The sequence below is a fragment of the Numida meleagris genome, chromosome 8, assembly GCF_002078875.1.
Source record: "Numida meleagris isolate 19003 breed g44 Domestic line chromosome 8, NumMel1.0, whole genome shotgun sequence".
Lineage (NCBI taxonomy): Eukaryota > Metazoa > Chordata > Aves > Galliformes > Numididae > Numida > Numida meleagris.
Genome location: NC_034416.1, coordinates 8,780,644 through 8,794,280, shown reverse-complemented (window position 1 = coordinate 8,794,280; position 13,637 = coordinate 8,780,644). Strand labels below are relative to the sequence as shown.

Below are 13,637 nucleotides of genomic sequence, written 5' to 3'. Positions count from 1 at the left end.
GTGCTAACGTCAGGCAGTGGTATGTGAAAGAAAAAATGTGAAGAAAGTGCTTGAAATAGCGTGGTGTCATTTAAAGGAATAATTACAATTTTAAATACCTTTTTGATTACATCATTATGCTTTGGGTGTCTGCCTCTTATCTGGAGAGCCGAGAAGCTCCACAGTTCTTTGGAACTTTTGTGTTCTTAGCTGAAGGGCAAAGGGCAAGCCTGGTCTTCTGCTAGTTACGGTTGTTATGATGTGCTACTTCCCTGTCAGGTACAAACATTGTAAACTGATGTAGAGAGTGATGGTTTGGCTTCTGTGCATTCTTTCTGATTCAGTGCTGTGACTTTTGATATTTGGATACCCGTGATCACTGGTATCTTTAAGTTTGGTTTGGTCTGTTGTGGTGGTGGTTTTCTTGCTGTTTTTTCCACTCTGTGCTTCTGACCAGCGCTTTCTTTGTAACTGCTCCCTCACTCTGCACATATGCATGTTGGTTCTGATGTATGTTGTGTCACACTGTTGGCACTAGCCTTGTGGTTGCTTGTTGCTACTTTTTGCTTTTGAGCTTTCCCTTGATATTATTTCAGAAGAGGGAACCCAGCACAGATGGGATTTTGTTGAGGAAAAGGGATGACTGTCTCTGTTTTTCTGATTCTATCACCTTGCAAGATGCTCTCTCATTCACATTCCCAAGTACACAGTTTTATGATTACCTTTCTAGTTATTTTTCCACTCATTCATACATTTTGGACATCCCATCAGTTAGACTTCTGGCAACTGAATCCCACTGTCCACGAACGAAATTCATGTCAAATGTAAATGTAAAGGCAAAGCTTTATAAAACAAAGATTCAAGTCTTTGAGTTACCTTTGTTCTTGTTACCTATTTAAAAAAAAAAACACACAGTTGATTATTATGTCCTTAATGGTGTTTGAAAGTTGACAACTCAGTGCAAATATATGTTCGAAACAATTTGTGCACCCATTTAACAGGGTGGTTTCTAAATTAGAGGTCTGTGTATGCTACAGTGCTCTCAGCTTTGAGCAGAAGCAGCTTAGAAGAATTCACATGTACAACCCATTGGGTTCCATCAGAGAATAGACCTGATAGGCTCCTCTAGACTTAAAAGTTTTTGCATCTTGAGTGTATGCCATCTCTAGGTGTTGAACAATTTAGTACTGTGGGGACTAAGATATATTAATTCTAGCAACATCCCATGGATGCTCTAACACATTGTTTTGCTACATCTGCCTGCAAAGCTGAGACAAAAATCGGTACCTAGATGGGAATTGAAGCCACATCGCTTACTCTGAGGCAAAAGTCCACAATGTGGTCAGGGGTCAGTGGTTCTAAATCTAGTTAAGCATGTCTAGTTTCAGAATGTAGGTTTTAGAGACCTAAGATTGGGACTTTAGTTATTTAATACTTCATTAAGCAGCAGATTTTGTGGTTTTTGCATGCACTTTATGTATGTTAATTATAAGTAGATTTCATCAGTTTAATGGTAAGCTGGCCATGGTAAATGCTTGTGGCCTACACTTCCTTAGGGACCAGTATTAATTCTCTTGAAGAATTTTCTTTTTGTTCTTTGCTGGATTAGCCGCTAGTTAAGAGTACTGCTTGGGTGGAGACTGGCGTCCACATGGATATACTGAAAACAATGAGAAAGGTGATACTGTTCACCATCATGTTTGTGCCTGCAGTTTCATCCAATTCACTAGCAGACAAGGTTTTCTTGCGTTAGTTGTACTCTTGAAACTGCAATATGGGCAAGAATGTATTTTAAATCCCCCGCACCCATGGCTTTAATATTACAGTGTTGTATGATGCTGTCGTGAGGTCCTCGCTCAGGTACCTATCTGTTGCAGATGAGGACAGTGGTGCTGCGCCAGGTCCCTGGGATTTCTGACGCCTCTTTTGAAACCTTTTGCTTTTGTATCCACTTTGAAATGTATATGCAGAGTTGGAAGTAACGGCCAACTGAGTTAAAAATAAGGCCGGCCTTGCCTTGTTTCAGCGGAGAACAAGCGCCGGTTTGCGATACTTGCTCCGGTCTCTGTCGGGGACGAGTTGTACTTTTCTCCCCAGAAGTGCGGGGTGGCGGTGCCCGGCCGCGACCCCGGGGCGGGGAGCTGCCGTCCCGTCGCGCTGGGCCGGGGCCCTGGGCCCGGCGCCCGGTGCCGCCGCTCCGAGGCGGCTCCCCCGGCCCCTGCCTGGCGCTCGGCCCGCCCGGGCCCCCTCCCCGCTCCCCCCGCCGCGCACAGGCGCGCTCGGCGGCGCGGGCAGAGCGAGGGCAGCGGCCTCGGCGCGGCGGGTGCGCCTGCTCGGCGCGCGGGGCCCGCTGCGGCGCGCAGTGACGTGCGGCGGCCGCGGCGAGGCCGGCGGCGAGCGGGCGGCGGGGGGAGGGGAGCAGGCCCCGCGCGCTCGCGCCCCGCCGCCCGGCCCTGCCTGTGATTGGTGCGGGCCCGGCCCCGGCGGACCCGAATGCCAGGCCGCGGCGGCGGCGGAGTCCTGCGGCCCGAGCCCCCCCCTTCCCCCGCCGCCCGACACCGGGGCGCAGCCCGCCGCGAGGCCGCCCGGCGCGGGGACCCGCACAGGTGAGCGGAGGCGGCGGGGCCGGGGACGACGGAGGCGGTTAGGCCGCGCCCGAGGCCTGCGAGCGCCGCCGGCGGCGGGCCCCCGAGCGTCGGCCCCGCCGGGCGCCTCGTCGCGCCGCGGAGCCCGAGCCGGGCGGGCGGTGCCCGCGGGCCGCGCGGCCGAGGGGCCTTCGCGGGCGGCCAGAAAATGGCGGAAAACAAAATGTCGGCCGGCGGGGCGGGGAAGGCGGCGGGCTCGGCGGGACAGGGGTTATCCCCGCCTCCCCGGCCCGCCGCCGCCGCGGGACGAGAGCCCGGAGGCGGCCCGGGGGCGCGGGCGCGGGGCCGCTGCGCCGAGGGGAGCCCGCGGGCGACGCCGGCCCTTGGGCTGCGGGCGGCGTCCCGCGGGGTCCTTTGTCTCGGCGGCTCCGCGCTCCCGCTCCGCCCTCAGCCGTCGCCGCGCAGCCCCGCTGCGGAGCGCGGGGACCGGGCGCTGCCCGCCGCCGCTGCGGGCTCCCGGCGCCGCGCTCCTGACGCCCGGCGGCGCGCCCCGTCCGCGGGCACGCGCAGCGCTCCGCAGCCGCGCAGCCCCGGCGCTGCGGTGCCGCCCTGCCCTGCCCTGCCCGCCCCGCGGGCGGGAGCTGCCGGCGGGGATGAGTGCGTCTGTATCCCTAATCCGTGCGGCTTGGGGCAGCGGGACGGTCGTTCGCCGTCTTTGTCATTCTGAGTGTCTTCATGGATAGGTGATCGCAATAAAGGACTTTAAAACGGATGCATTAGCTGTAACACCTGGTCTTTTTGTGCAAAGGGTTCGTGCTGTTCTCCGTGCTGTTTTCTGAATTGGCTCCGTCTGTTCTATTTCTGCCCGAGCTGGACGTTTCTCATTGCATTTCTGTGGGTTGCTGCATTAAAATTTGAAAAACACAGCTGAAATATTTTCAAGGGAGGATAATTCTCTTTTGTTGATATTGAACTCGAGTTTTAAGAGACTGGAGAATCTGAAAACATCTGGTTGGAATTCTCAGTTACATCTGAGTTTGTTTACTGTGTTACATTGGAACGCTTCTGTAGCTGAGCTTCAGTTCAACCGAGTGTCACGTGCAGCCGAGAGGATCTGCAGCTCCTGGCCGAGTAACGATGCTGTGTTTTACTTCTTTATATGTAAACAAGACTTAAATATTAATGAGGAGAATTTCAGTACTCCAAAGGAGTACCTAAGGGCTGACCATCAATTTTCTTGTCATTTCTTTGTATGAAAATGCATTGCGGTACATCAACCTATATGCACCAAGTGATGTTAAGCATGGTAGTCCCAAGCTGCCAGGCGTTAGCTTTGGTTTTACAAACAGCATTAGCATGGGTTTACACGGAGTTCCTGCCTCTAGGCATAGAGGTGCTGGGTTCTCTTTTTGTTGTACAGTGTATTGCCTGGTCTCAGCTGAGGCAGCAAGTTGCAATTAAACCAATGAACGTGTTAGTAGAATGCTCTAAAGTGAAATTATTTTATTGCCTGGGGTTAATTTTTTGCAGCATTTTTGCAGCGTTTTCTTCTAAGTACGTAAAGGAGAGAAGGGAGAGGGAAAACTTGAAGTCGTAATTGGTTCATGGAGGAGAGGTGTGGATAAACACAGGACTATGGCAGCATCCAGAGTTGAGGCTTTCTGGATTATTTCTCAATGTCCTTTTTAAAATGTTTGATTGGAACATGTCTTCTGTAGTTGTGTGGGCGTGTGACCCACAGCGTACTACAAAAGGAAGCTGCGAAGATCCACAGTTCATCACTGTGCTGCGTTTTTGTGCTGCTTATAAGAATGAGATTTGCGTGGATACGTAGCATGTGAAATTATCTGCATTGCTGAGATCTGTGAGGAAAACTACCCAATTATAGCAGAATGGCGAGCTTTATCTGTTGTTGAATGTTCAAGCATTAGCAACAAGGGGTCTTCCTGCTGTTACTGCATTCCTTCTGAATCTGAAATTTGGCATAAGAAAATCTCTGATTTGATAGCTGGTGCTGCTCTGCCCTTTACCTGCACCGAGGGGTCGTGAGCGTGAACTTATGGTGGATGCCAGTTGCATCAACCAGGATACACCTCTGCGTGTTCCCTGCCAGCATGTGTTCGTCCATCGTGGTTGTGAGTGCAGAATTTAAGACACTTGCATGCATGCCCAGAGGGTGCCATCCCAGAACTCTGATAATTTTCATATTCCGGTTAGTTACTGGGAAAAATTATTCTTAGCGATAATTAATTTTCCTCGCAGAAATTTTGAATTGAAATCATAGTCTTACTTTGTACTGAATTTTCTCTGTAGCACAATATATATTTGAGTCTCTAATTATATAGTATAAAATTAAACTAAATTGCTTGTTAAGAAGGAAGAAAACCCAGTATATTTATCCTGTAGTCTCAGACTAATATAATTCAAAATAATTTTTCAGATTCATGAAAATATTTTTAAATAGATTAACTGAGGTTAGTGACTGTGGTTGGGACATTGGAGAGTACTGCATTAGTTCTGACATCGCTCAGTCGGGTGAGCCATTTATGGTCTAGAATGGTATCTTACTTTGTATCAGCATTTGTTAATGACCTGAAGAGTTTCAGGTGCTGCGGCAGTGATTTAAGAGGGGTTGAGCATTGTGTTAAAGCTCTGAAGCTGCTTTGTGATTCTTACACCAGTGAATGAATTTGGACTTGAAGCTAAAAGTTTAAAACTACATTGGAATCTGAATGTTTGGGTGGATTGGGTTAGTTAAATCCTTGACTGCTTTCTTCGCTGGTGATGTTTGACTTTTGTGCTCGCAGTACTTGTTGGTCTGAGCAGCTTGCCCAGTTAAGCTACCTTCAGAAATGATTGTAGGGGATTCTTGTAGAATAAATTCTGTAGGGAGAAATACATTCATCTTTTTCCCTAAGAATTAGCGTTTTAGATTTCGAGACAATTTGAGACCAGTAGATTTTAACTATGATGCCTGGAAAAAGTGTTAAAAGCGTGCTGCTGGCTCTGGGTGATAACAGTTCCTTGGTTCTTCTGTGCCCTCAGTGAAGCTGGAGCCTCCCTGTGGTGGAGCAGTGACTGTTGCTTGAAATTGCCATCTTTGCGGACTGCTTGCTGCTTCCTCACCTGAGGATTTCAAGAGTACAAAAGAATAACCTCTGCTCAGATCCTTCCTTGATAATGAAGATACAGTAAGCATGCATCGCCTTTTCCGCGTTTTTATTTTGTCTAAGATTGGTTGTTACTCTGTTTTGTATGTCTTCGCGTTAGATAAGGATGAGTTGGGAAACAGAAACCCCTGAGCATTAAAGAGCCAAAGTAACAAAGCGGGTGTGGAAAACAAAAGCAAAGCAAGCAAGCCGAAGGTGTGACAGCAGGAATTTTGCAGCTGGTTGGTGGGTCTGCTCTGTCAAAAGCTGTACAGGACTGGTTTCCTGCCAGAGGGACCTTGCAGATGGCTGTGTAGAACTGGCTTTCTCCTGGCTGCAGAAGTGAGGTGGCACAGAAGGGATGGCGCTTTGAAGCTCAGATTTCTAAAATAATGAGATGATTTTGTGAAAATCATCAACCAACGTGGTTGATGCTGTCCTGCCTGATGCTGGGCTGGTGAGCGGAGGTGCTGGTGCAGAAGTCAGGTCAGCGCTGTTGTTTCTCCTGCAGAGTCCCTTGGCAGTGGAGGTGCTGCAGTAAGCCGGCATTTCTTACGTGTGGCTCCTGCTGCTGCACTGGGTGGCTTTGCACTGTGCGTGCACATCGAACCACACATGGATGAAGTGTTATGCTAGGTCTTGTGTTGGGCTGTTTTTTAATGGTACGGAGGGGCTCGTGCACAGCCTCTGAAAATCTGCTTCAGCACTTCTGTTCTCGTAAATCTAGTGCACAGTGCGGCTTTTTCAAAATGTAACTGCAGTTTCATGTGTTTAATGAAATCTACCCATGAAAAAAATTGATGCAAGTTTGCGATAGCTGATAGATACAAAACCGTAAGAGAATCTGAACAACTGCTTCTCTCAGTGCAGCTCTCTGCTTTCCTCAGTGCACCCTGCCCCATGCACCCATCATGGCCAGCCCTGATCATTTGTTGAAGGGGTATCCGGGGCAGAGCGCAGGTGGCTTTTGGTGCATGGATGCTGGTGCAGGTTGGTCGGGTAAGGCCTGGAGGTGGTCATCCTGCGTGTGGTGCTCAGGTGACTTCTGTGTGTTGCTTCTCCACACTGTCACCTGTGGTTTATTTCCAGCAAAGGTAACCGCCCTCTCGGCAAATTTCTGCTTCTGGATCGTAGTTACACCTAATCAGATTCTGCTGGTTCCTGATACGCGTTACGTTGTTTTGTTAGGGTGGCCTTGCTTGGGAATGTGAGCTGTTAATCTGTGGAGATGGCATCATGACACTGCAAAACTTCACGTTCAGTTTGCAGTGGGGAAATTGAAGGCTGTGGCATTTCTAGTGCTTACTGCTTCCAGAAGTAAAGTCAAAGTCTGTTCCTCTGCATGTTGAAGATAAGCAAAAAGTACTTGTTGGTTTAATTGCACAGATTACAAACAGAACTGTTCTAGGCCAGGCAGTAACCAGAGATTTACATAGAAAAGGAATTACTAACATGTTTGATTTCACTTGCAAGAATAATTCTTTTGATTACTGCAGGATTATTTACAGATGGAAACATTTGCAGGATATTAGGTCACAGAACACAAAGCTGTGGGAAGAAAGCAAAGTGAGTTGTATGAAGTGCTGCTTGTTTTTTATTGAACTTGTGGATAAATGTTTTTCTGTTAGTCAGTGTGACACAGGAATTCAGTAAAGCTGATGAACACAATAGTGCTGTGGTTAACAAATTCTGATTTTGCTTTTGCAGATATTTGTGAATGAATTTAGCTGAATATGGATCCAGGTGGTGGAAGTCTTGGATTGCAAACTCAAGAATCCAAAATGCCTCACGCTATGATTATGCAGGACTTTGGTAAACATTTTATCTTAAACACTAATTAGTAACATCAAGACTGTTTTTAGGTTTGCTGTATGTTTGCAACTGATTTCAAGATGTAAAGTTGACTAATACGACAATGATGTTTGCATGGCTTTTTGGAAAAATTTCAAATTATAAGATGATGTATAATGAGGCTTTGTATACTTTGGTCAATCCTCTTGAAATAATCACCTACCTCAAAAAATTGAGGTAACTTCAAAAAAATAACAGCCATCTGTGGTCCGGAGTGCCCCAGATGAGACAGATGTTGTGTGGAGTTCCGTGGTTTTGTAGTGTGTGCCCCTGCTTGAAATACCACTGGCCGGCTGACACATCTGCATGCTGAGCTTTTGTTGGTTGCTTTGATTACTGTCTCCAGTTCTCACTTAGGACGTGTAAATGAGGTGGAAAATAAAGTCTGTGTGTGTCAACAAATAACTTCCTAGGTAGGCAACAATTTACAGATGTAACTGAATCTGTAATTAATTAATGTCCTTCACAAAGTGCCAAAAAAATTGCATTTGCAGTACAGTGTTGACTAATTCTAACATTTTTTTCACTCTGACAGGAGCTGTGTTCTTGAACGTTTTATTCATTAAGATTAAACCTGCTATTGCAGGGTGCATTACAATAATTCACTTTTTTTTTTTTAATAGAGAAGTAGCTTGCAAATATGGCTGACCAGTCAAGTCTGGTAACGAAAAGCAGCTTTCTGCCTCTAGCTATTGATTGCAATGTGGCAAGTTTATAGAAATTGTGCTATAAATATGGCATGTGATAGAATATTTATCTTTATCAAGGCTCCTGCAGTCTGAAGAGTCAGAGTCCTTTTTTTGTACCACCAATGAATGTATTGTTAGCGTGCAGGCTACTTTGAACAGTCTTTTTCTGTTGAGATGCAAAGTATAAATTGTTGAAAAGGAGCAGATTTACATCTGTGTTTACCTCACTTACACAGTTATTCTGTTCCTTGGATAAACACTGCTAATGCAATAATTTTAACCTTTTTTTCCTCATTCCTCATTGTTCCGTAGTGGCTGGAATGGCCGGCACTGCTCACATTGATGGAGATCATATTGTTGTGTCGGTCCCTGAAGCTGTCCTAGTTTCTGATGTTGTTACTGATGATGGAATAACTCTTGACCATGGCTTAGCAGCTGAAGTTGTGCAAGGACCTGACATCATCACGGAAACTGATGTTGTAACAGAAAGTGTTATTGTTCCTGATTCTGTTCTGGAAACTGATGTGGCTATTGAAGAAGCACTAGATACCAGTGATCATGTTTTGACTTCTGATCTAATAACAGAAGCTGTTAGAGTTCCTGATCAGGTGTTTGTGGCTGACCTTGTTACGGGTCCTGATGGACATTTGGAGCACGTGGTGCAAGACTCCGTGTCAGGAGCCAACTCACCTACGATGGTCTCGGAAGAAGTCCTTGTAACGAACTCAGATTCTGAAACAGTCGTTCAGGCAGCTGGTACTGTTCCTGGCTCTACAGTGACTATAAAAACAGAAGATGATGATGATGGCAAGAGTACATCTGAAGACTACTTAATGATATCTTGTAAGTTAAACAAAGGTAGACGTGAACAGGAGATTACCTTAAGTAGAAGCGGTCTAGTGGGGAGGAATCGCGTTAACTGGATCCTTGCTGCACTCTGTATTGGAGCTCTCCAGTTAATTAATTCTTGTTGTCTGGATTTGAGTTTGCACAGTGAAAGTAATTATCACTGATAGAGCAAGAAAAATAATGACCTTCAAGTTGCTGAATGTGTATGCTTCTGTTTCTGAAACTGCTATTCCCCAAAATGAAGTAAAACATATGAAAGTTAAAAACTACATACATTTTGACTAGGTAACTTTTTTTTACATACAGAGGCGTATTACTGTATTATGTAGATTCACAAAAAAATAACACGTTGGGTTTGGTCAGTAGAATCCAACAAAGAAGGTGGCTTTTTCAGGATGCCTCATTTTTTTTCTCCTCTTGTCAACAAAACATTGTTTCTTTAGCTGCATTAAAAGCAGTAATAGCCATTTTATTGCATGTCGGGCTGTTGTGGACACAACTTGACATTAAGGGGTTGAGTACATGAACTGAGAAACTTTCTAGAAGTGGAAGGAGGCTGCCTACTCCAGTTTCCACGTGGCATTCAGACCCCGTCCAAGCTTCTTGAGGAAGCTGGATAGTTACAGGCTGTGAGTTGAGCAAGAGCTACTAAAGGGGTTAGTAAATGTATTCCTTAGGTGTATTATGTTTCTTCAGTGGTTAAATTATACTTAAAGTAGCATTTTTTGCTCTTGCACAAAATTTGATAAAATATGATCATTTTTTGGATTTTTGATTGCTCCGAGTTAGGTATTGCAATGTCAGTACATCGGAACAGATTTTATTGTGTCAGAACCAACGTGTTCTGTTTTTTTTAAGCATCCATCTCTTCACAGTAAGCTCCATTTGTTAAAAACTTCAGAGCGTAACAGTTAGAGCTACAGCAGAAAAAATCCCATCAGTCTGTAAATAGAGGAACACCGCTCCTACAGGCAGTTGTTTCACTGAAAAAATTCCTCCTTTCTGACAGAGTACTTACGATGAGTTGTATTCTGTAACCACGGTATTTCCAACTGCACCTTTGTAATTGTAAGTAAAGTCATCTTTGGAATTCTTTTTAGATAGATGTGTGATTTGATTGTGACAGTCACTGTCCTTAGACAAGAGCATCCCAGCCTTCAGTAGATTTATCTGGTGCCCGCAGCTGGGGCTGGTACGTACCCTCGTGTTGTCAGGTGTGCTCCAGCCTCTTGATGGCTTTTCCAATGTTTCAAAGCCACTTTGAGGCCCAGCTTTAAGCAGATCACATCTGCGTGGCTGTGTAACCGTGATACGGCTGAGATCGCGGTTGGAAGCTACATGGTTAGACTGGAATTTTGTTTGAAAGCAATCAGGTGCGTATTAAGGCTGTGTCTTGCCTCTGTTAAGTTTTCAGGCTGTGTTGTGCTCTGTGTGCCAGCTGAAACCAACAAAGAATGTGCTGTTGATTTTTATTTTCTTCTATTTTTTCATTGATTGCACGTTTTTTGTTTATGTTTTATAAATTGGCCATTAATCTGTTATGTTTCTGAAGACAATCTCTGTAGAGTAGATAAATGCATCAGTTTAACAAGCATTTTAAAGACGTTTTTATTTACTTACATTTTTAATTTCAAATGTTCAGTAGATATTGTAGAAAGTTAATTTTATGGTGTAATTTTTTTTAGGATGTATGTATAGGGTTGATTAACTTTTTTTAATTTTAACTTAGATCACTTCAAAATATTGAAGACTCATGTTATTTCTTAGCTGTCTTTTAATGGAATTGAAATGCTGAAAAGGGGGAGCTGTGCACAGTGTGGCAGCTGTACCCTCAGGGAATATTCCAGCCGTGGAACACGTTTTGGGGAACTTCTAAAATAGTAGGAGGTTTTTAAAATCATTTTTTTACTTTGGGGTTTATAGCTGAGCATGAGTGTTAACTTAAAGTCTTAGTTTGTTCTTTTGCTGGGAGTTTCAGCTGAAGTATGCTGATGGTAGCATTTGGGTCTGTCCCAGTGCAGATGAATTCAGCTTTTAAAATCAGCTTTGCAAGCGTGAGACTGAAAATTCTTGGTTTTGATGCATATATGGGATGTTCCCTGGGATGTGCATGATCCCCTTTCTTTAAAGCTCTGGAATACCTGGTGAGAAAGTACTTGTTTCAAAGCAGATAAATACAGGATGAATGCACATGGTGTGATGGTACACCCATCCGTCTCTGTACTGAGATGTGAATATCATAAGCAGCGCATCCCGTTTTGCCAGGGCGGGGTTAGCACACGTGTAGCTTAAAGCCTGCCCTTTTTTGTTTTTCAGGTTTGCGATATTCAGACCCACAGGGGATTGCCAGCTCCCGGTCCGCGCGTTGGCCCTGCATGCACTATGTTGGTGACCTCATACCCACCAAAGAACAACTCTGGAGCTGGCCTTTAGGGGTAAGGTACTGTCACCGCCGCCTCCTTTTTGGTGTATTACAGTGCAGTGTTAAATAGTTTGCTGAACATTTTAGTATTAATACTCCTATATTGTGACCTATGGGATATAAAATAAGTATATCAGACGTCGGAAAAATATGAAAAATTGTAAAACCGTGGGACTTATCTTGCCCTCGTGTTATTCCTATGGGCTCCTATGGTGGGTGTGATATCACCAGCATAGTGCATGCTGAGGCATCACGTGAACTGGGAGCTGGCAATCCACGGTGAATCTGGACATCACACACCTGAAAACAGCTAAGGTAAGTTTAATATTAGAAGTGTGCTGAGTTTTCCTTAAGCCTTGTTATTCGGGAGGATTCGGCGTATATTTATTAAAGTTTTCTGTTGTGTTTTTTCAGTTAATTTTAAATGACAAGATAATAATATGTAGTGCTTCTGGTGGATGAGTCAGATGTGGAAAACACTTTGATATTCTTCCATTGACATAAAGTAAGCATTCCTGGACCTGGGAACTATCACTGGGAAAAGGCATCAGTTATTTTAACATTGTTGGGATACCAGTGCGTAATTGAAGCCCTGTCACTTAGACCACAGAATATTTTCATGGCCTTGAAAGAAAAAAAAATCCTCATGGTTTGGAACGTGCCAAAGATTACATGTCCTGCTGTGTTGTTTTTTGCTGATCTAAATTTGTTTTTAAATAATTGATTGAAACCCTCAAATGTGCTTTGCGTAAGATGGCAATCTAAGCAGTATCACCTGTTCAGCCAGTGTCTTTTGTTGCAGGTACTCGAAACTCGAAATGGCAGCATCTTACAAATGCTGTCTGTGTCTGTAACAGTTCCTCAGCCTACTTGGTACTTTTCAGATTTTCTTATTTCAGTTTTACTTTCCAAGGAAAGTAATTTCAGAGGCCCTCTGTACACAGGGCTCCCTGTGTTTCCATAACTTTAGCTTAAATTGTAGAGACTGCAGTCCTTAGGAAACACACAGGATGGCTGATGGTGTGGGAGTCACTGCTGAGTTTAAAAATACTGCTGTGAGTTGGTCCCCCTAAGACTGGATTTTATCCTTTTTAAAAAAAAAGAGCATTACAAATTTGAGTTCATTACTTGAATTGGTAAAATACAGCACGTGGGCGTGCGTACTGTATTCCTGTATTTTACACTAAATTTTGGGGTGAAAATCCTTAATCTTATAAAAAAGTTAAAATTGAATTTTTCCCCTTTTATTTTTCATGTAATCTTTGTTGAGTTGCAGTTGATGTCTTGGTAAGGCACTAATATTGTTTGCTTATTCTCATGCTATTTCACCAGATACGTAGTCATCCAACCTTAGTCGAATAGTGGGGAATGTTCTCTGTGAAGGAAGCGTACCACGTGCAGCTGATGGCTCTGCTGGCCGCTAGGAAGTTGCTGTACTGCTTCCAGTACTGAAATACCTATTTCCTGTGTGAAACTGACCTGTTACGTTTATAAAATGCATGAGTTTAGAAAAAGTGGATGTTGTCTGAATTACAGATTTGAAAATAACTTCACTACCACCTGCCAGTTCTAGGATTACAGTAGCAGCATGCAGTTAGTGATCTTCAATACCCAGCCTTTAACTTCTCTTTCTGTGTTTTGGCAGTGTACCTAGTCACATAGCTATTTGTATGATCACTCCTGCCTTGCGCTGTTAGTTACCTCTGATCCTTCAAAGACTTGTATATGTAGTGGGAATGTTCCTTGTACTAAAATTAAAGGTGTGTTGTTTTAAAGAATGTGGATAAGTTGTGGCTTTGTTGTTAGTGGTGTCGATACTCTGTTACGTTGCCCTGCAAGGTAACGTGAGTGTAACGCAGTGCACGTCAGGCTTTAACAGGTAAGGGACTGATGGTGGTGGTGTTGATTTTAGTGGAGTTTCAGTATGTTCTTAATTAAAAAACAAAAAACTTTTTTTTCTGAGGGTATTTTTACTTTATTTCTGCTGATCCTAACTGGGATATTTTGTGGCGTTTCAGTCAGTCTGTTGCAAAAAGAAACAACTCAGGCCTAGGATTTTTTTTTATCTTTTCCTGTTTTTATCAAAATGTAAAGGTAATATTTAGAAGTTCTA

At 44.4% G+C, this 13,637-nt stretch overlaps 1 protein-coding gene across 5 annotated transcripts in view; it reads left to right on the top strand.

The window, feature by feature from the left end:
- ZNF711 (zinc finger protein 711) overlaps window positions 2,508-13,637 on the top strand; it is a 35,981-nt gene continuing 24,851 nt past the window's right edge. For 3 of the 5 annotated variants that reach the window (XM_021405802.1, XM_021405799.1, XM_021405801.1), the window contains exons 1-4: window positions 2,508-2,585; window positions 5,610-5,755; window positions 7,421-7,525; window positions 8,566-9,096. In XM_021405802.1, the coding sequence (XP_021261477.1) occupies window positions 7,447-7,525; window positions 8,566-9,096 (610 nt within the window). In that variant the 5' untranslated portion in view covers window positions 2,508-2,585; window positions 5,610-5,755; window positions 7,421-7,446. Of the gene's footprint in view, window positions 2,586-5,609; window positions 5,756-7,420; window positions 7,526-8,565; window positions 9,097-11,548; window positions 11,840-11,938; window positions 12,030-13,637 lie in introns of those variants that run through there. The other 2 variants (XM_021405800.1, XM_021405803.1) reach the window with 2 other exon arrangements.